General features: G+C 40.5%; 1 protein-coding gene across 1 annotated transcript; it reads left to right on the top strand.

Annotated features, from left to right (window-relative positions):
• Positions 1–1381: 1381 nt before the first annotated feature.
• Positions 1382–2030, top strand: LOC136473418 (protein PXR1-like). Its single transcript, XM_066471067.1, has 2 exons — positions 1382–1432; positions 1593–2030. The coding sequence occupies exons 1-2, from the start codon at positions 1382–1384 to the stop codon at positions 1857–1859; spliced, it is 318 nt and encodes a 105-aa protein (XP_066327164.1). The 3' UTR covers positions 1860–2030.
• Positions 2031–23830: the final 21800 nt, after the last annotated feature.

Below are 23830 nucleotides of genomic sequence, written 5' to 3'. Positions count from 1 at the left end.
TGATGGGACCTTGGCATATTTATGTTTATCTGTGATGATCTGTGGTCATCTATGGCGATGTGAATCATGTGAATTTAAATTTGAATGTGTCGTCAATTTAAATGTGAAATTGATGTCCATTTAAATTTGAATTTGGTGTAATTTAAATTTGAATTTTTGCTAATATGTTATGGGCCACAATGGGCCAATTCTACTATGCAATTGGGCTAGCCCAATAGTGTGTACTAAAATATGGGCCCAACTAAATCTAAAAAAATACACAAAACATGGGCCTAATTGAAGAAAATAGGCCATAAAAAGCCTACTGATGATGTGGCAAGGTGGCAGCCTAATGACATGGCAACAGCTGAAGTGGCAGCAAAACCATGACGGTTCAGTTCATCAACATAGCCTCTTCCTATAGTTGCCCTCCGGTTTATCCATGACGATCCAAAAAACCAACCTGTGACGTTCTATTTCGGTCCAAAAAAATATATGACGTGGGACAGGTGACGTTTTACTGGACCGTCATCGATAGTTAACTGTGACGCGTCTTCGCTTGTCCGTGACTAAATCAAAACGTCACGTAAAGCCAAAATTCTTGTAGTGTATAATTTACTATTACATACTAGTGTTGCTACTTTTTGTTAGTCCATATGGCTAACAAGAATTGACACTATTTTTCTGATAAATCTCAACCTAAAACATATTTGCAAGTTCTGTTCAAGGGCACATTGGCTACAATTTTGGGCCCATTACAACATGTGAATAGAGAAAAGACCACATCCTACAGCCATGTCACAAGCTGGAGTCTGCAACAATGGCTTTCTTCGCCTCCCATGGGTTTTAACCAAATTATGACTTTGCCAGTCGTGTGAGACTATTTTTTGTGGTGAACCTTGTAATAGCGTGATTTGATTCCTCTCTTGAGAGGATGAAGACAGATGGTACTTTCATTTATAAAAAAGGAAATACTATTTTTACCCAAATGGATTTTAAGTTTTTGTGGTTGTTATTTGGCTTGGTGAGACTTCCACTCTTATCCCCACAACATATGCCCAAATCTATACACAACCCTAATTATAGAAATGCATTGCTCCAAGTCACAATTAAATTTTCCTAGAACATGATAATTTAAGCATGTCACTTTTTTCAGGCTTTGCTTCAATTTCAAGGATCGATCTAACAACATTGTAGCAACATTTTGTTTTGAAGACTTCTCACAACTAAGCTTTGTTATCTTGGTCAAGGAAAGCACTGATTTCAAACAACACTTAGATTTCTTGTTTGGAAGATGCATTGCTGATGGATAAATATACTTTATTTGATTGATGTGTGTATTCAGTTCTAGGATCTTATACTAATATATTTTGTGATTTCTTGGGCTCCTACCACAATCCAGATGGAAGGAGAAGTTGCAACTCACCACGAGCCAGCAAAGGGGAAGGACAAGGTAATCAATGCAATAGTTTGCCCTTGTATTTAGGCAGCACCGTACCAGGCAATCAATTCACATTTTATTGTCTTGCACTATAATTATATCTATGCATGAAACATGGTGAACATCTGCATTTTTTATTCATTCCTTTTTTATCAAAATCGAAATGTGCAAGGATCACACTGAAGAGGCGAAACCTGTGAAAGACAAGAAGGAAAATAAGCCAAAGAAGGAAAAGAAAGAGAAGAGCGAGGACAAAGAAAAGGAGAAAGTTAGGGAGATCACCGACGCTGCCAAGCTGAGGACCAAACTAGAGAAGTTGGATGCAAAGATTGATGACCTAAAGGCCAAGAAGCAAGAGATTGTGGCTCGACTTTTGGAGCTTGAGGGGACATCACCAGCTAGTGGTGAAACAGCTGCACAACTGGTGACTAGCGGGTGACACGACATGTAGATGATTGGTGGGGACCTTGGAATGAGCTGAGCAACTGTTTTCAGCTAACAAGTTCTATAGAAGGAGCCACACAAGCAAAATAAATTGACCATTTTGCATGTAATTATTACTATAACCACTCGTGCTTTTGCATGGACTATAATCTTAAGCATTAGAAGTTCATGGATAACTTTAGCTCCCACAATTAACTAAAATTCTTTGTCTTTGTGCACGATATCCATATAGATCTGTCTATGATCTCTATCTATATGATAGATTTACCAATTACTTAAGTTATGTCATAGATTTTCCCCATTTGCCTCACATCTCTACGTGTCTATATTATATCTTTAGTTGAAATCTTAGCTTAAGTTTTACCAACCCTTATTGTAGCCCATGTGCCGTGAAGTCATAAACCTATATTTTAGCTTTCATTTTTGACTTATTAGTTACTATTTTTATTATTTTAAGTTGAAATTCGGTATTTGTTGTATATTTTATTTAAAACTCACCTTTGTATGCTATTAAAAAAATAGTCTAGGTCCTAGGCTTAGTTATTGCAATGGCAAAACAATCGTTTTAGCACTCTAGATGTTGAATTTCTTTTATCGAAGAATTTTGTGCGCACTAGTTTTTTTTTTGTAAAAATAGAGTCATTGCAATGTAGATATGTCATAACGTTTCAATCCAAATGTATGAACTTATATAAAGTATCAACTTATGTAATTTATTGTCATGAGTATTAAGTTATTAACATAATTCAAAATGATTTGCTAGTTGTATTGGCATGTTATTCTTTAATAGGTTCTTTGTGATTACAAAACCATCGAATCATACATGCATGCAATTGGTCTATATGGTGGGCATTACTTTGAGCTACCTTTCTATAAGTAATGGTAGAACTAGTATTTAAAACATATATATAGACATACTTTATAATTATTTTTTCCATAATAATAGTAGAAGCTAGTAAATTTAAGGGGTTATTTAATATTATCTTACATAATGATGCAAGTCAATAATTTGGATGTTGGGGTTTACTTTAAATTATTTTTTGTAATGACACAATAAATAATCGTGAATACAAATGTAGGGCTTACTTTAGATATATTTCACAATGGCACATGTAGATAATTTAGGCGTGGATTTAGGGTTCACAATGGCATAATGTCAGTAATTTACTGTAAACTTATGGACCATTTTTTGTTATTTTTCTTAATGACAAATGCGGCTATTTTTTAGAAAACAAAAAAATAAATGTTATGACTATAATTGTTGTTGGTAATTAGAGTCTATATATGGAGTCAACGGTTGTATGGTTATGATTTTTGGAATTTAGATTTATCCTTTTCTTTAGTGCTCAAATGGGAATTAACATGGAGGATCCACTTGGAATAATAAGGCAGTCAAAGGGTGCGACTATTGTCTAAACAACAGACTCGGTTTGGATCTCCTAAGAAAAAAGAGAATGGGGTAGAAAAATAAGGATGAGATCCAAACAATCCAACTATCTACCCAAACCTGCTATTTTGAAGATTTTTACTACACCAATAATAATCGCTATGAAAATGAAATCCAAACGTCCATCATTTCTTTAACAGAATCGTGAGATTTTATACTCATTGTCTAGAATCCAGATTCTCACTATGAGAATGAGATCCAAACATGTTCTTAGCATTTTTCAACTATAAAAATGGAGATGTAAAATATAGCAATCGACATACCAAGGACATTCAGAGGGATTGAGAGACGATGGTCAATTTGGACGAAAAAAAAACTGAGGCGAGACTACCGACTTGAAGAGGCAATCGCTTGATTCAAGTGATTGTTTTGAGTCACATTAGCAAAACTTTTGGCGAGGTCACCGTAAATGCCTACTGCTTGATTCACGGTTTGAATATAAGGTGAAGCGGAAGGACACAAGAGGGATATGAAGGGCCTGTTTGGTTGCTACCATGACAGTGCTTGGCAACAAATCCTGGCCACCAGGTAGTCAAAATCAATGACATGGATTGCTGCCTGGTCAGGGAAGCTTGCCTGGGCAAGCAACCAAACAGACGTGACGTGCAAGCTGGGTGCGAGCCTGTGATCATTCCTTCTTCGATGTGTGAGCCACGTAGTTCATGTAAGCTCTACTAGCCGAAGCAGTGGGGTTAGTTATGTAACACCCTAGGTGTTTGGCTTCCACTAAATTGCATGTCATTTCATAAACATATGCATCATCTATGTCATCATGCCATTATCATTGAAACATACATATGCAACATTCGCATATTCTGTTTGTTTTGTACTTTATTGCTTATGAATGGTGGTAGTGCAACATATGAATGCAACATAAATTTCTCATACCTTGAAACATGGCAACATGGTAGTAATGTAACAAGTATAGAATAACAACCAAGTCGTGAAACATGTGAAACATTGCATTGCAACAATTGGGTGAAATGCTTGTTTTGTTGTTTCATCACATGTGATCATTTGAATTGGTATAACAATTGTGTAAAGTGGTTGATCATGGTCTAAAACACCTTAACTACACTTAGGTTACTTGTTGGGACATTGTTCATGTAGATCAAAATGACCTAAATGCCCTCAAGTGGAGGTTTGACTTGAATTGACCCTTGGAGTGTCACTGTTTGACTGATTCAAAAGACCAACTTAGAGACCTTGCATGACTGTGTACTCTTTACCAAAGTTGTAGCTAATTTATTAAGGAACAAAAGTTGTTTTATGATCATTTCATCAAAATGGTTAGAACATGCCCAAACATGGCCCACAAGTCAGTATTTCATGCTGATTTCACACTTAGAAAATATTCTAAGTCGTAGTTACATTTTCAGTTGCATCAAGCTCACTTTGGCTTTATGTAACTGCTGATCCATGGTGAATTAGGGAATGGTCTTTGAAAAGAAGTTGTAGATGGATGGTAGGCCTACATTTTTCATGTGTACTGTTTTTGCAATAGATCAGTGGATTAGCCGTGTTGACACGTTGAAATGTCGCTGACAGTCACTGTCATCGAGTACTGAATCGAAACGTTTCTGAAAACGTTCAGTGTCGCCATGGCCGATCGACGCAGAAGCTGTTCACCGCGTGGCATTCATGCGCTGCCGAGGTCTCCACGTCGTGTGTCCGCGCGCCAGAAGAAGGCCAGCGCCTGCCCGAACGCGCTCACCGCCCCATTTCCTCTCTCTCGCCTTCTCCGCATGCAGCGCCGTGTCCGCAGCAGCTCCGCCATTGCCGACCGTGCATCGCCGTCGTCGTGCGCGCTCGCCACCATGAAAACGAGTTGCCCAGTCCGTCAGTAGCCTCGCCATGATCTTCTCTACCATCTCCACCCCACCGTCGGTCCAATCGAGTCTTGGTAAGGACGAATGCGTCGTTGTCTTCCACCGCCGCCGTGGCTGTTCTCGCCGGAGATGGTGCTCCACGTGGCTAGCTGTCCTTGCACCCTTGCCATCCCTCCTCTGTCTCGCGCTAGGTCCTAGGAGCACTGCTGAAGCTCGTAGGGTCTCACATTCGAGTCGTAGCATCGTCGTCTCGTCGGAGCCGGCCATGCCATGGCCACGCGCCGCCGTGCTCATCGCCAACCCCGGTAGCCACGCCAATAGCATCAATTAAGTACACCAATAGATGTGCACTATTGTATTGAACGTCGTAGCAACGCTGACCTCACCGGAGGAGTCACCGGCGATGAGCTTCGCCGCCGTCTCCTTCTCCTCCCCTGCCTGATTCTCTGTCACGCGGGCCCCAGCTGTCAGCCGCTGAGGCTCAGGCGGGAGCCTGGCTGGGCCGCGCCAGCGCTTGCTCATGGGCCGCCGTTTCTTCGGGCTGGCCCACTAGTAGCTGATAGGTTTTCAAATGTGTTTTTGTTTTATTCTTTTTACAGATTTGTATAGATATTCAAAAATATGTATCTCCTAGTATATAGATCCAAATAATGTGGTTCTAATTTTGTTGAGTTCATGATAATGTCTAGTTTCTATTAAAAATATAGTCCATGCCATGTCTATTATGAAAATAGGAGTTTCTATTTATCTCTTTTAATCATACAAGAAATAGGGGTAATTATATCTTTTTCTAGGTAGCTCCAAATGGCATGAAATTTTTATGGTGTACTGCTCATATCATGAATAGCTTGTAGTTAAATTTTCATAAATTTTGGACACTGTATGTAAGAGATAGAAAATTTTCTTATTTGCATAAGTGGATCTTGAGTGAATTTTCATATTTTTTCTATAGATCCAGTAAAGGTGAAAATTGGTGAGTGCTATTCTTATGTTAGAATGATACTAGAAAAAATAAGAAATCTGTTGCTTGACACGTTTCAATAGGGTTTCCTAATTATGCACAAAATAGACATACCACTTGTTATTTTGGATACAGCAAGTTCTGCTTGCTCAATGGCTTTGAAATTTTTATGATAGTCTATGTGAAGCATGAGATAGCTACTGTAATTTTTGTAGATTTTTATAAATAGTTTTACTATATATTGCTTTAATCACCTAATTAACTAAATAAATTGGAAAAGGATATTAAATAATTTATTTAGAAGTTAGCACTATACTTTCTAGTGTTTCTCTGGTATGTGCAACAAGTTGGTTAACTTGGCTTGGTCAAATTATGCTTTTGCATCATCATTAAATAATTAAGCTAGTAACCCTGTCATTTCTGGACAGATTCTAGGTTTACTGGAAATTGATTTGGTTAACATAAGAATCATGCTTTGCTGTTTACCATTGATTTGTAGAGAATTTCATAAGCTTTCTAGAATGTCCTCATACAAGTCATTTGGAATTGTAGAACTCTGGTTGTGATTGAAATAAGGGACTACTTGTATGCATATGAAACTTTAAATGTTAAATTATGTATACCTTTACTATTTCTAAGTTTGTGGTAATGTTCCTAGGTGTTAGGCCTTTAACTGAAGATAAGCATCTTTATCTTAGATTATGCAAGTTAGGTAAGTTGATCTTGTTCTTTAAGTTAAGTTAGATACATGCTTAAAGTGATTTGAATAGAGCTATTTTTACTCGGTAAACGGGTGTCCAGTGATGCTTTCATAAACACTTACTGTGATATATTCATCATGAGCATCATGTCATTCCTTATGCATCCATGATATTTATCTCATGCATCGGTATGCAATAGGTGTACCGGAGGGAGTAACACTGCTGGAATTCGAGGAACCGAGCGAGCAGCAGCAGTCGACACTGGAAGTTCAGGAGGTGCAGCCTTCAGGAGAAGTACCAGACGAGGTCGCTGTTGAGTGCCCAGATCACCATCCTTGCAACTTTGTGAAAGGCAAGCCCCGGAGCATATTAAGCCTCCTAATTTCCGAAATGCAGTTACAATATTATTATTACATATATTGTTGCATTAAGTTTAGGTGTTGGATGCAAACACTTGCTGCATTGGTTACCCAATCCTTATCTAGATATTGTTACCCTGAATCCTATGTAGCTCAGGCTCGTGTAGTGCTTAGCCCTGCTTAAACACGGTAGAAGTCGGGTGATTTCCTATCACCTACGAGATATAGGAAGATACATATGGCACGGTTGGCTATATTTGCTATCGTGGAAAAGAACCAGTCTTAATTTGAAATGAAGACCGGACGGAGGCTTGCCGGTTTGTAGTGACTCCGTCTGTGTCACTTAAGGACTGATTCTTGGAGCCTTTCCTGTTCATGTTGAACGCATGCCTCTCTCTTAGTTGGCTGTGTTCGAAGACCGACCGCGAAGCCGAGTAGCTCAACTCAGGCCGGGAGTCGATAAGTATAAAGTACGCCTCAGAAGGGAGTCATAGGCGTGAGTCCAAGGGCAGGTGATTTAAAAGTCCTGATCATCCTGGTAGAAGGATAATCCCTGAGAGCGCTGGCACTGATCGAACCCGCGAATTTGGTTCCTGAGTTGTACCAAAGGTAACCCACGGCTACCCTTGCTAAGTATGCCAGGGTGAGAGTTAGGAATACCCCCTCAGCTGAGTTGTTATTCGATTCGAGTCACCGTCTCTCCTGGTTAGTGAGAACTTGACGGGCTTATCTCCAATGTAGATACACTAAATAACATAATGGTTCGGAAATGATGATATGATGATGACAGACTTATTATACCTGCTATGGTTAATATTATTTGCTCCTAATAAGTGAGTGCTCTAGTACAGGTGCTAATCTAGTGGACAGGTAAATGATGATAAGCTTGATGCTAAGTTTAAATTGGTTACTATAATCATAAGCTTTTTTATGCAACTGTGTCAAGCTAGCCCACCTTATAAGCCTTGCATGATCCTTGGTGTCCTTTATTTCTGGTTTTGATGGGTAAGTCTAGCTGAGTACCTTCTCATACTCAGAGTTTATTTCCCACCTGTTGCAGATGACCAGTTCTACTTTGGTTGCTGCAAGTACTGCCTTCTCCCAGCTGGGGATGAAGACTAGACCGTTGGGCATGGTCTCTCGTAGTTCTCGTACCTGATAATGCTTTTGTGGGACATGACTCAGACTTGGCAATGTATTTGAAAACTATGATGTTTTGTACTAAACTATGTTGCTTCCGCACACTCAAACTTGGTTTGTAATATGTTATTGAACTCTGATGGATGTAATTCGAATGCTACTTGTGAAATGTTGTAACGAATGATGTGTTGTGTTGAATCACTACGATCTTGGTTTGTATGTCGAGAGTTGGTTGAAATCCTTCATGATTTCTGGACTACCGGGATTATGGGAGCTTAAGTACAGGAATTTGATCGCTTCGGTGATTGTTTTTGTACTTATGTTCTTATGATTTGGTCAATTCTGTTACAGCTGGCATCAGAGCAAGATTCAACACTAAACATGTCATTTGTGTATTTAAAACAAAAGTATTTGTGAAAATCCTAAATTAAATACTAAGTATTGCCAGTGGTCATATCCCTTATGCCCAAATAAGGACTCTTAGGTGGCTTATTAAAGTACTAACTTGGGGGTTCCTGCTTGTTTCTATTTCATCGTCCATACGGCATGCTATTGTATGGATGCCATCCGCTTGGGTGGTAATGTATGGATCAAAATACCTCTATGCTCTGGTAAGTGGGAGTTGTGAGAGCATGACCGTCCAACCGTCGGTCTAGGGGAGAGTAGTTGTGGTTGCTCGCATACTTACATGTTCAATCATGTATCTATGAGAGTACTTAAATGTGGGTATCTCTGACGGGTAGTTGTGATACTAGAGTATATGCATCAGGGGATGCATGTATGAAAGTATTTAATTTACTGCTTACTTTTTATGCATTTTGGGAAATTACTGGGCTGAAATGAAATTTTCTGCACGTACACTAACAACGTATCGTTGTAGATCGACTAGCTACCGTATACGAGAGAATGTATGTATGCCACCGTATATTTCACTAGCCTTTAAATTTTTCTAGGTTTGTGAGGACGTACGGATCGTGCATGCATCATGTTCAAGCATACATGGCAATTCTTGCATTACTTCCTCCTTTAAAATATGATTGTCCCGACTAATTAAATTTCATATCCCTTAAATGATTCTCCCCTTATGTTGCAACTTTTTACTGCAGATGGCTTATAACCTTCGTCGCGGTCGTAGCATGGGAGATGAGGAACAACCACCACCTCCACCACCCACACCAGCTGAGCTAATGCAGACAGTCATGGAAAGTCAGCGCATGCTAGCTGAGGCTATGCGCCAGATGGCTAACCGTGAGGATCGGCATGTCCGCTAGGGACCCAAGTGGAACCAGTACAACAGCTTTAAGGACTTCATGGACATAAAGCCTCCTATCTTTCATGAGGCAGAAGAACCATTACAAGCTGATGAATGGTTGAGCATAATAGAGCAAAGGTTTGGATTGCTCCATTTGACTAAAGGAATGAAGGCTTCGTATGCAGGACACCAGCTCTAAGGCCCTATAGGCATCTGGTGGATGCATCACAGGACCACCTTCCCTGCTAACGTTGAGATAGTTTGGGACCAGTTCCAGACAGCTTTCCGAGGACACTTTATCCCTCCTGGTCTCATGGCCATTAAGCATACCAAGTTTATGAAGCTAACCCATGGCAACAAGAGTCTTAATGAATACCTCTAGGCATTCAACAACCTGGCAAGGTATGCTCCCGAGTTCATGGATACTGATGCCAAGAGAATAGTTAGCTTCAAGAGGGAACTTTCCCCTAAACTGATGAAGTCTATGGGCAACTGCAAGTGTGTCACCTTCAATGAGTTTATTAGTGACACCCTGACTTAGGAAAATAATGACAAGATATATGCTGCTTCCAAGAACCATAAAAGAAACTTTGAGGCTGGTGCTTCTTAGTCTAAGGCTCCAATGGTATCCAAGACCTAGTACCGTCCACCCAATGCTAATGTCTGGTACCGCCCACCTCAGAAGAAGAACCAAGCTAAAACTGGTTTCCGTAAGGGATACACAATTTCCTTGCTAAAGAATACCTCTGGGCAGGGCAGCTCCAATGCCCCACCAGCAAACAGGCCATTCTGGAACTGTAACCAGCCTGGTCATTGGGCAAATAAGTGTCCCTATCCTCCCAAGAATGCTCAAGGAAACGTCCGTCAGGGGCATGTTCACTACACGACTGTGGAGGAAATTCCTGCTGGTGAAGTGGTCACCGCTGGTAAGTTCCTTATTAATGATCACCCTATAGTTGTGCTCTTTGATTTGGGTGCTTTGCATTCCTTTATGAGTTCTACTTTTGCATCTATGCATAAGATGAATGTGATTACAATTGTCAAGGGTGGTTATTGTATTAGTGCTACTGGAAATAATATCCTGACTAACCAAGTATTTAAAGATGTAAAGCTTGAGATTGGGGATCGAGAGTTCCTTATGGATATTGTAGTTCTACCGGGGGTAGGAATCGATGTAATTCTAGGAATGAAGTGGATGAGCGGGAATGGAGTGTTGATCGATACATCAACCCGTGTGGTAATGTTGAGGGATCCTATAGATAAGAAGGGTTTTCTAGTGCAGTTACCTCGTGATATCTCTATCCACAATATAGCCAATGCTACCCTAGCCAATGCCATTGAGGATCTACCAGTTGTTTGTGAGTTTCTAGATGTCTTCCCTGATGACTTGCCTGGATTACCTCCAGACCGTGATGTAGAATTCAAGATAGAACTCATTCTGGGTATGGCTCCTATTGCTCGAAGGCCCTATAGAATGCCGCCCAATGAGTTGGCTGAGCTGAAGAGTCAGTTGAATGAGCTATTGAAGAAAGGTTTGATTCAACCTAGTTCTTCTCCTTAGGGTTGTTCAGCCATCTTTGTGAAGAAAAAGGACAAATCGTTGCGCATGTGCATGGATTATCGCCCCCTTAATGCTGTGACTATCAAAAACAAATACCCTCTTCCTCGCATCGATATTCTGTTTGATTAGCTCTCCAAAGCTAAGGTATTCTCCAAGATCGATTTGAGGTCTGGCTACCATCAGATCAAAATTCATCCTGAAGATATACCAAAGATAGCTTTCTCTACTCGTTATGGCTTGTTCGAATACCTTGTCATGTCCTTTGGGTTGACAAATGCTCCGGCACACTTTATGTACCTGATGAATTCTGTATTCATGCCGGAATTGGACAAATTTGTCATCATATTCATTGATGATATCATGGTATATTCTCATAATGAAGAAGAGTATGCTGAACATCTGAGAATTGTTTTAACTCGGTTACGTGACAACCAGCTTTATGCTAAGTTCAGCAAGTGCGAATTCTGGTTGAACAAGATACCTTTTCTAGGTCATGTGTTATCTGGTGATGGAATTTCGGTTGACCCTACTAAGGTGCAAGAAGTCCTAGAGTGGAAGGCACCTACTACGATCATGGAAGTCTGAAGTTTCCTGGGTTTGGCTGGCTACTATCGTCGCTTTACCCCGGATTTCTCAAAAATCGCCAAGCCCATGACTCGACTACTTCAAAAGGATGAGAAGTTTGTGTGGACTCCGAAGTGTGAAGAGGCTTTCCACACTTTGTGGACCTTACTAACCTCTGCTCCTGTATTGACACAACCTGACATCGAGAAGCCTTTTGATGTCTACTGTGACGCATGTGGCACTGGTTTGGGGTGTGTTCTTATGCAGGAGGGCCAAGTAATTGCTTATGCTTCATGCCAGCTTCGAAAGCATGAAGTCAACTATCCTACCCATGACTTAGAGCTAGCCGCAGTTGTTCATGCCCTGAAAATTTGGAGACATTACTTGCTAGGTAATGTGTGCAACATCTATACTGACCATAAAAGCCTCAAGTATATCTTTACTCAACCTGAGTTGAACATGTGTCAACGGCGATGGTTAGAATTAATCAAAGACTACAACCTTCAAGTGCACTACCATCCTAGTAAGGCAAATGTGGTTGCTGATGCCTTAAGCAGAAAGGCTCATTGCAATTCCTTAGTTAGTGAAGACTTTCATCTAGCACACCTCCTTCATCCTGTGGTACTCCACAATATCACTGTGGATTGCTCTCTGAGAAGTCAAATTATCGAACTCCAGAAGACTAATGTGGGTGTGTTTCACATCAAGCAAAAGATGAAAGAGAAAGAGACCAAGCACTTTAGGGTCGATGACAAAGGAATTCTCTGGTTTAATGATAGGCTTGTGGTACCCAAAGACAAAGAACTTAGAAATCAAATTATGGCTGAAGCCCATTCTTCTAAATTGTCCATCCATCCTAGTAGCAGTAAAATGTATCAAGATCTCAAGCTGTATTATTGGTGGACTAAGATGAAGAAAGAAATCATGGCTTACATGGCAAAGTGTGATAACTATTGCAGAGTTAAGGCTATTCACATGAGGCCCAGATTATTGCAGCCACTCTCTATTCCTGGCTGGAAGTGGGAAGAAATTTGCATGGATTTCATTATTGGATTACCCACTACCAAAATGGGTTGTGATTCCATTGAGTTATCGTAGATCGTCTAACTAAATCCGCTCACTTTATTTCGGTCAAGTCTACCTATCACCCGCACAATTATGTAGAGATTTACTTTCAACAAGTGGTACGTCTCCATGATGTACCCAAATCCATTGTTTCAGATAGAGGACTGTAATTCATGGCTCGCTTTTGGGAGTGCTTACATCAGAATCTTGGCACTCATTTAATCCACAGTTCTGCTTATCATCTGCAAACATCAGGACAGACTGAGCGTGTTAATCAAATTCTTGAAGACATGCTTAGAGCTTGTCTTATCTCTTGTAAAGGCTCTTGGGAGGACTGGTTACCTCTCGCTGAATTCTCTTATAACAACAGTTATCAAGAGAGTATTAAAATGGCTCCTTTTGAAGCTCTTTATGGCCGCAAGTGTAGAACTCCTTTGAACTAGGTGGAACCTAGAGAAAGAAGATTATATGGTATTGATTTTATAAAAGAAGCCGAAGAGCAAGTCCAAACTATATAAAAGAATATGACTACCGCTCAGGCTAGACAAAAGAGCTACGCTGATAAGAGAAGAAAACCTATTGAGTTTGAAGTAGGTGATCATATTTATCTGAAGGTATCCCCTATGAAAGGAGTAAAACGTTTTGGAATTAAAAGGAAGCTTGAGCCTCGATATGTTGGACCTTACCGCATTAACGAGAAAAGTGGAAGAGTAGCATATAAGCTCGATCTACCACATGAGATGGGAGCTATATTCCCGGTTTTCCATGTGTCCCAGCTGAAGAAGTGTCTTCATATTCCCGAGGAAAGAATAGCAACAAGGAAAGTCAACTTGAAATATGATCTTTCTTATGAGGAAAAGCCCATGCAAGTCCTAGATACTCAAGAAAGAGTGACTCGTACACGAGTAGTTAAGTTATACAAGGTAGTTTGGAGTAATCATAGTGAACGGGATGCAACCTAGGAGCGGGAAGATTATTTAAAGGAAAATCATCCAACTTTTTATACTAAATGGTACGCTTTCCAAATCTCGGGACGAGATTTTTCTAAGGGGGGAGGGCTGTAACACCCTAGGTGTTTGGCTTCCACTAAATTGCATGTCATTTCATAAACATATGCATCATCTATGTCATCATGCCATTATCGTTGAAACATACATATGCAACATTCGCATATTCTGTTTGTTTCGTACTTTATTGCTTATGAATGGTGGTAGTGCAACATATGAATGCAACATGAATTTCTCATACCTTGAAACATGGCAACATGGTAGTAATGTGACAAGTATAGAATAACAACCAAGTCGTGAAACATGTGAAACATTGCATTGCAACAAATTGGGTGAAATGCTTGTTTTATTGTTTCATCACATGTGATCATTTGAATTGGTATAACAATTGTGTAAAGTGGTTGATCATGGTCTAATACACCTTAACTACACTTAGGTTACTTGTTGGGACATTGTTCATGTAGATCAAAATGACCTAAATGCCCTCAAGTGGAGGTTTGACTTGAATTGACCCTTGGAGTGTCACTGTTTGACTGATTCAAAAGACCAACTTAGAGACCTTGCATGGCTGTGCACTCTTTACTAAAGCTGTAGCTAATTTATTAAGGAACAAAAGTTGTTTTATGATCATTTCATGAAAATGGATAGAACATGCTCAAACATGGCCCACAAGTCAGTATTTCATGCTGATTTCACACTTAGAAAATATTCTAAGTCGTAGTTACATTTTCAGTTGCATTAAGCTCACTTTGGCTTCATGTAACTGCTGATCCATGGTGAATTAGGGAATGGTCTTTGAAAAGAAGTTGTAGATGGATGGTAGGCCTACATTTTTCATGTGTACTGTTTTTGCAATAGATCGGTGGATTAGCCATGTTGACACATTGAAATGTCGCTGACAGTCACTGTCATCGAGTACTGAATCGAAACGTTTCTAAAAATGTTCAGTGTCACCATGGCCGACCGACGCAGAAGCTGTTCGCCGCGTGGCGTTCATGCGCTGCCGAGGTCTCCACGTTGCGCGTCCGCGCGCCAGAAGAAGGCCAGCGCCTACCCAAATGCGCTCACCGCCCCATTTCCTCTCTCTCGCCTTCTCCGCGCGCAGCGCCGTGTCCGCAGCAGCTTCGCCATTGTCGACCACGCATCGCTGTCGTCGTGCACGCTCGCCACCACGAAAACGAGTTGCCCAGTCTGTCAGTAGCCTTGCCATGATCTTCTCTACCTTCCCCAGCCCACCATCGGTCCAATCGAGTCTTGGTAAGGACAAATGCGTCGTTGTCTTCCACCGCCGCCGTGGCTGTTCTCGCCAGAGATGGCGCTCCACGTAGCCAGCTGTCCTCGCACCCTTGCCATCCCTCCTCTGTCTCACGCTAGGTCCTAGGAGCACTACTGAAGCTCATAGGGTCTCACATTCGAACCGTAGCGCCGTCGTCTCACCGGAGCCGACCATGCCGTGGCCGTGCGCCGCCGTGCTCGTCGCCAACCCCAGTAGCCGCGCTAATAGCATCAATTAAGTACACCAATAGATGTGCACTGTTGTATTGAACATCGTAGCACCGCCGACCTCGCCGGAGGAGTCACTGGCGATGAGCTTCGCCGCCGTCTCCTTCTCCTCCCCTACCTGTTTCTCTGTCACGTGGGCCCCGGCTGTTAGCCGCTGAGGCTCAGGCGGGAGCCTGGCTAGGCCGCGCCGTTCTAGGCTGCGCTTACGCCTGCTCACGGACCGCCATTTATTCGGGCCGGCCCACCAGTAGCTGATATGTTTTCAAATGTGCTTTTGTTTTATTCTTTTTACAGATTTGTATAGATATTCAAAAATATGTATCTCCTAGTATATAGATCCAAATGATGTGGTTCTAATTTTGTTGAGTTCATGATAATGTCTAGTTTCTATTAAAAATATAATCCATGCCATGTCTATTATGAAAATAGGAGTTTCTATTTATCTCTTTTAATCATACAAGAAATAGGGGTAATTATATCTTTTTTCTAGGTAGCTCCAAATGGCATGAAATTTTTATGGTGTACTGCTCATATCATGAATAGCTTGTAGTTAAATTTTCATAAATTTTTGACATTGTATGTAAGAGATAGAAAATTTTCTTGTTTGCATAAGTGGATCTTGAGTGAATTTTCATAATTTTTCTATAGATCCAGTAAAGGTGAAAATTGGTGAGTGCAATTCTTATGTTAGAATGATACTAGGAAAAATAAGAAATCTGTTACTTGACACTTTTCAGTAGGGTTTCCTAATTATGCTCAAAATAGACATGCCACTTGTTATTTTGGATACATCAAGTTCTGCTTGCTCAATGGCTTTGAAATTTTTATGATAGTCTATGTGAAGCATGAGATAGCTATTATAATTTTTGTAGAATTTTATGAATAGTTTTACTATATATTGCTTTAATCACTTAATTAACTAAATAAATTGGAAAAGGATATTAAATAATTTATTTAGAAGTTAGCACTATACTTTCTAGTGTTTCTCTAGTATGTGCAACAAGTTGGTTAACTTGGCTTGGTCAAATTATGCTTTTGCATCATCATTAAATAATTAAGCTAGTAACCCTGTCATTTCTGGACAGATTCTAGGTTTACTGGAAATTGATTTGGTTAACGTAAGAATCATGCTTTGCTGTTTACCATTGATTTGTAGAGAATTTCATAAGCTTTCCAGAATGTCCTTATACAAGTCATTTGGAATTGTAGAACTCTGGTTGTGATTGAATTAAGGGACTACTTGTATGCATATGAAACTTTAAATGTTAAATTATGTATACCTTTACTATTTCTAAGTTTGTGGTAATATTCCTAGGTGTTAGGCCTTTAACTAAAGATGAGCATCTTTATCTTAGATTATGCAAGTTAGGTAAGTTGATCTTATTCTTTAAGTTAAGTTAGATACATGCTTAAAGTGATTTGAATAGAGCTATTTTTACTTGGTAAACGGGTGTCCAGTGATGCTTTTGTAAACACTTACTGTGATCTATTCATCATGAACATCATGTCATTCCTTATGCATCTATGATATTTATCTCGTGCATCGGCATGCAATAGGTGTACCGGAGGGAGTAAGACTACTGGAATTCGAGGAACCGAGCGAGCAGCAGCAGCTGACACCGGAAGTTCAGGAGGTGCAGCCTTTAGGAGAAGTACCAGATGAGGTCGCCGTTGAGTGCCCGGATCACCGTCCTTGCAACTTTGTGAAAGGCAAGCCCCAGAGCATATTAAGCCTCCTAATTTCCAAAATACAGTTACAGTATTATTATTACATATATTGTAGTATTAAGTTTAGGTGTTGGATGCAAACACTTGCTGCATTGGTTACCCAATCCTTGTCCAGATATTGTTACCCTGAATCCTATGTAGCTCAGGCTCGTGTAGTGCTTAGCCTTGCTTAAACACGATAGAAGTCGGGTGATTTCCTGTCACCTGTGAGATATAGGAAGATACATATGGCACAGTTGGCTATATTTGCTATCGTAGAAAAGAACCAGTCTTAATTTGAAATGAAGACCGGACGGAGGCTTGCCGATTTGCAGTGACTCCATCTGTGTCGCTTAAGGTCTGATTCTTGGAGCCTTTCCTGTTCATGTTGAACGCATGCCTCTCTCTTAGTTGGCCGTGTCCGAAGACCGACCGCGAAGCCGAGTAGCTCAACTCAGGCCGGGAGTCGATAAGTATAAAGTACGCCTCGGAAGGGAGCCGTAGGCGTGAGTCCAAGGGCAGGTGATTTAAAAGTCCTGATCGTCCTGGCAGAAGGGTAATCCCTGAGAGCGCTGGCGCTGATCGAACCCGCGAATTTGGTTCCTGAGTTGTACCAAAGGTAACCCACGGCTACCCTTGCTAAGTATGCCAGGGTGAGAGTTAGGAATACCCCCTCAACTGAGTTGTTATTCGATTCGAGTCGCCGTCTCTCCTGGTTAGTGAGAACTTGACGGGCTTATCTCCAATATAGATACACTAAATAACATAATGGTTCAGAAATGATGATATGATGATGACAACCTTATTATACTTACTATGGTTAATATTGTTTGCTCCTAATAAGTGAGTGCTCTAGTACAGGTGCTAATCTAGTGGACAGGTAAATGATGATAAGCTTGATGCTAAGTTTAAATTGGTTACTATAATCATAAGCTCTTTTATGCAACTGTGTCAAGCTAGCCCACCTTATAAGCCTTGCATGATCCTTGGTGTCCTTTATTTCTGGTTTTGACGGGTAAGTCTAGCTGAGTACCTTCTCATACTCAGGGTTTATCTCCCACCTATTGCAGATGACCAGTTCTACTTTGGTTGCTGCAAGTACTGCCTTCTCCCAGCTGGGGATGAAGACTAGACTGTTGGGCGCGGTCTCTCGTAGTTCTCATACCTGATAATGCTTTTGTGGGACATGACTCAGACTTGGCAATGTATTTAAAAACTATGATGTTTTGTACTAAACTATGTTGCTTCCACACACTCAAACTTGGTTTGTAATATGTTATTGAACTCTGATGGATGTAATTTGAATGCTACTTGTGAAATGTTGTAACGAATGATGTGTTGTGTTGAATCACTACGATCTTGGTTTGTATGTCGAGAGTTGGTTGAAATCCTTCGTGATTTCTGGACTACCGGGATTATGGGAGCTTAAGTACAGGAATTTGATCGCTTCGATGATTATTTTTGTACTTACGTTCTTATGATTTGGTCGGTTCTATTACAAGTTAGATAACCAAGATGAAACTTATTTCATAGAGACAGAACAGTGTGCCATGACTGTTCAAAACAGGAACAATGATAGATTGGTATTACAATACTCTATTCTATTCGATCCCATGAAGATATATAGATCTCTTTTGCTCATTTCATATCGAACTGCAAGTCCAATGATCGATGTTCTATATGGTAGGAATAGGAACTAGGAACACGCACATCCGGTGGCGGGTGGCCAATGCAAGTCCAATCTTGTCGATCATCGGAGCATACATATATGGCATGGCCCCATTCGCTGGTCTGAAACTTGGCTGAAACTGGCTCAAAAACACTGTTCCGGCTGAATTGTTGTGAGAGAAAAACACTGTTCCGGCTGAAAAAAGAAGCCGAACAAGCCGAATATGGGGTAAGCCGAACATGGCCATGGAAGGTTTAGAAAAGGGTGATTCTATTTAAACATGCAGCAGCTTCTATGAAACAGATGAGATAGACCATGTCCAGTATGGGTTGGAACTTGGAAGCCATGGCAAATAACACCTCCCAAAAAGTGTTACCTTAGTCAAACTGTTTAAAATTTAGTTAATCAAAATTCTATATTTATAACTATACATTTGGTAAATCTAAAGATATTTATCTCACATCATAAATATTTATAATTGTTTGTATACATTAAGTTAAATTTCAATAGTTTGATTTAAAATTATTCAAGAGTTGCATTTCTTTTAAGACGGATAATTACATGTTGTAAGCTCTTACGGGCTTACGGCAGATCTTATACGGTAATGAAGGGGTGGAGAGATAGAATAGAACTTGGCAAGGAAAAGACGCATGGCCGGCGTAGATGGTAGGGTGTGTTTTTTTAGGGAAAGATGGGTAGGGTGCTGATTATCTGTCATAGGTTGGGCCAAGAAATTCCTCTAAAAGAAAAGGTTGGGCCAATAAAGGCCTGCTTGGAACGCGGAAAAGTTTTCCTATAAAATTGAACTGATTCCTGTGAAATTCCCGCGTTCCCCCTAAGGCCTCGTTCGGCAGCTGGGGAACCAATCCAGGAGAAGAATCAATCCAGGCCTGGAATTAGTTGATCCCCTTGCTGTCACTCATTCCCTGGGCGGGTTTAATTCCCTAGCAGAACCAATCCCCTTGCTCCTATTTGATTGTTCGGTTAGCCAGGGATGAATCTAGGGCTAAGAATCTGATGCGTATACATATCCAGATGTTCAACTGACAAAAGTGCATTAGAGGCAGCTGCAAGTCTGCAACCAGCGTAAATTCGAGTGATAAGGAATACAAAAGTGCATCAGCAGCAACATACTCTTACAACAGTTAAAGTCTATAGTTCCCAAGAATTTATACGATCCATATCACTGATCATCTAACAAACAAAAATTAAGGTATTGAAACTTTGAAAGGAGTCTTCTACTTGTTGTATATTGTAGTAATTTCTTGTTTCTACAAGATCACATCTGGCACAAATCTTCTATTAGATCTCTAAATGTTTAAAATGCAAGGGTTCTACGCAGCAACTTGATAGAAACACAAACGTTCTGGGCACCTTGTACTGCCTCAGTATCCTTAGGTTCTCCAAAACCTGAAACGGAAATGTTGGACATTATGATATAGCAATCGCCAACCAATGGAAAGAGGTGAGAGGGGGGTGCAAACAAACTATTAGTTTGATAAAAATAAGAAATATCATCTAGATAATAATACAAGTAACAAGAAACCATCCGGTGAAACTGAACCCTAAACAAATTGCTCCTACGTTAATCAACTTTGCACGCATCCAACGGGTCTTAATCAAGAGGTTCAGGGCTGTCATATCTAGCTAGGATATGAACAGACTGCTCCTGCTCTATGCATAAAACAGATTACCCCACACAAATTAAAGGTAGGCACCCTTGCCAATGACACTGACAATATACGTACACGGCCACCCAACCCAACAACTAGTATATATAGCCGATAACAAGACAAGGCTGTATATCGATCCTATTCCTATGCATTCATGCATGATACATACATACTATGATATATCCAAATTAACACACGTATACAGACTACTTGATATATCCAAATTAATAGTTCTTCTGATTAGTAGTTTCAGAAATCAGAACTGATACATGGTAACACACGTTATACATTTTAGTCAGTTAAAAAGATTTTATTCCTGGTCATTGAAACAAAAGTAATTGAATCAGAACAAAAAGTAAGGGCTTCCAGAATGCTAACGAAGATGACTTCTGGATCAAGACAATGCTAATCAGATAATACTTCAACTGACTATAAGAGGCAATGAATACAAAGGGATGTCTACTAAAATGTAAATCCAAATCGCAAAACCATGATTCACTGAAGTATTAATCCAAACCGCAGAACCATGAGTCAGTTCCAAAATTAAACAGGCAGATAGTGGATATAAGCTTGCCAATAAAAAGAAAATAGCATTTCTTGCAGATCAGTTCTGAATATACTGACACAAAAGGTTTTAGACAATAATGCTAGCAGCAGCTGAAGGAGAGAAGGTAGCTAACCATGAAAAATAACTGAGAACAAGTAGTGAGAAGCTACCCTATACACTACAAGGTAAGATCTACGGACCTTCATATATTTTTTTTTTTCAAAAGAAGACATGGATGTTATAATGTCCGTGACATGATACATTTCCAAGCTGCAGGAGTATGAGCTCCATGCCTTGCAGCTAGTTATTATTTACCACCACATATAAAATCATAGTCACCTACAAAGTTTTCTCATCTTCTTTGATTCTGATATAGAAGAATTAAATATTTTCAATGATTATGTCTCAGTGAAACAACAATCCTCCAACCAGGTAAATCACTCCTGTGATAATCCAGACTCTAGTATTTTACAAACGTGCAGGCCCAGATGCACCGCAAAGGAGTCCACCTGCCCAAAGCAAACGAACGAAAAGCATGCATATCTCTCATTCTTCCTTTTTCTGATCCAGCTTTAAGTATGCATCTAACCAAAGAGACCGAGGAGCAGTTTGGTCGCTGGGGGCAAAGAGTGGCGCCTTTCTTGGCAAAATCAGACTGACCGGGCGAGCAAGCCATTCATTCACCTAGGGACGGATAGAGCGCAAGCAAGCAAGAACCCTAGCGCCGACGAGAACCCTAGCAAGAACCCTAGCGCCGCGGAGAGAATGGGGCAAGGAAGACGAGGGTGATGCGTTACCGGCGAGAAGGCGGCGGAGATCGCGGACGTTCAATGGGAAGCGGTCGTCGTCGCCTCGTGCCGCGCCGTCGCGTCCCCTCGCGATGCCCCGCACCGTCACCTCATGCCGCACCGTCGCGAATCGCGAGTCGTGTGCCGCGCCGTCGCCAGGATAGGTTCCGTCTCCATTCCGGGCCAAAGAGGGGGGAAAAGGACCGAATTGACCAGTTTGCATTCCGGGCCGTATCTAACCGAACGGCCATTCTTGATCTGGCCTGGCTTTGAACCGGGCCTATTCGATACGGGCGGATCATGCCGCGATCCAGGACGTTCCGGGCCAAAACGAACAAGCCCTTAAGGTGAGTTTATTTCCTCCTCCTAAACTTTAGCCCTTGTCATATCGGATGTTTGACCATATGCATGAAGTATTAAATATAGACTAATTATAAAACTAAATGCCCAGATTGAGACTAATTTGCGAGATGAATTTTTAAGCCTAATTAGTCCATGATTTTACAACGTGGTGCTACAGTAAACATTTACTAATGTCGGATTAATTATGCTTAATAAATTTGTCTCGCGGATTACCGAGGACTTCTGTAATTTGTTTTATTATTATTATCTGAATACTCGATGTGACACTCTCATGTGACACCCCTAAACTTAGAGTGGAGTTCAATGAATATGATATTTTTGGAAGATTTTCAAAGAATATGATTGAAGATTAAATTATGATTATAATTGATTGATGCTAACAAACAATAGGGAAATGCTTCGACATTGTGTTCCTGCAATCCTGCTGCTGCTTGGGCAAAAAAAGATTGTTGCACCCAGCAGAATGCTTCCTTGCAAAATTGTTTGCATGTAGGAGGAAGCATAACAAATCTCAAGATATGATTCGAGATTTGTCAACAATGAAGACTTGATCCATGCCCACTAATCTTTCCTTTCGTCTGACTCCAAATAAATCCTTCTCGTTCTACCCACCCCTTCGGAAGGGCTGAAAGTAGCCGGTGGCCTATTAAGATGATTGATAGTTCTTCCATATATATCTATTTTTTTGTGACTTCGAAACAATTATCTGAACTGTTGGAACACTTTTTTTTCATAAAAACATTACAACTTTGCAAAAGAGGTAGAAAATGTGTGTCAGCTTCCAGATATTTGTCAAAAGAAAAGGCTAACGAGTCACAGCTGTTGCTTCAACGTAGTTGACTAGTTGTCAAATCACATATCATTCTTTGTGAAAAGTTTTGCCAAGATAGTAGAGAAAAAAACTTTTTTTTCTCGAATATGCAAAAGATTTGGGTATCGTTGTATTAACGAGAAGAGTTTAAATATACAGACGACACGCTTCTATCGAGCAACGAAGAAGTTTGACCTAAAACAGATGTAGCTGGACCATCCACGGCAGTTGCACGGGCATGGATATCACGTACGCATCAGATCACCCTTCTTTTGTCTCCGCTGCGTAGTATTGCAAGCTGAATTTGCATTTCCTTTATGATGAACTGAAATTTACTGTTTTTAATTAAAATAAAACAAATGGAAGCGAAGGGAATCTGGAGGACGAAGACGAATGAATTGGATTTGGGGATTTGGGCTAGGTACGGTCTGGGCTTGGAAGGGCTGGGCCATACAGGATAGATAATATTAAGAAAATGTTTAATTGATTGGATGGGCTCCTTCGAGATGTGTGCAACTTTTAGAGAGAAGTACCGGAGCAGTTCTCTTGTTGAAATTCTGAACATGATCAACATTTCTGACAAGCATATAAATTGTTCCCGTGCATGTGTTGTCCACAGCTTATATTCTTCTCCGCCTAATTAGTTTGACGCCCAAATTTTTGCCCAATAATTCTTCTCTTGTGCTCTTGGATCACGAGCTATGCCCCCATTCGCTTCGCTGAAAAAAAAGCCAAAACACTGTTCCGATCACGAGCTATGACCTCATTCGCTTCGCTGAAAAAACAAGCCGAAACACTGTTTCAACTAAAAAAACAAGCTGAAAAAGATGAATTATAAGAGAAGCACCTATATTCCTAGCACATTAGCAAAAGAGGAAAATGAAAGAAAGAGCAAGACTATACACATGCATTTAGCTTTAATTCCCTCGATCCAGTAGGTGCAGCATCATATACAATACAAAGTCTTGTTGAATTAGAACTTAGACTAACAAGACCTTATCTTAGTCTAAATATGATCA

This window comes from Miscanthus floridulus, chromosome 8 (assembly GCF_019320115.1).
Source record: "Miscanthus floridulus cultivar M001 chromosome 8, ASM1932011v1, whole genome shotgun sequence".
NCBI lineage: Eukaryota > Viridiplantae > Streptophyta > Magnoliopsida > Poales > Poaceae > Miscanthus > Miscanthus floridulus.
The sequence above is the reverse complement of the archived record's forward strand: the minus strand, read 5'-3'. Positions and strand labels throughout refer to the sequence as shown.

What these genes read in the sequence shown, in the direction of transcription:
- LOC136473418 (XM_066471067.1), top strand. Translation starts at nt 1,382, where the DNA reads ATGGAAGGAGAAGTTGCAACTCACCACGAGCCAGCAAAGGGGAAGGAC. An exon ending in CAGCAAAGGGGAAGGACAAG is followed by an intron (nt 1,433 to 1,592) that starts GTAATCAATGCA and finishes GAAATGTGCAAG; the next exon opens with GATCACACTGAAGAGGCGAA.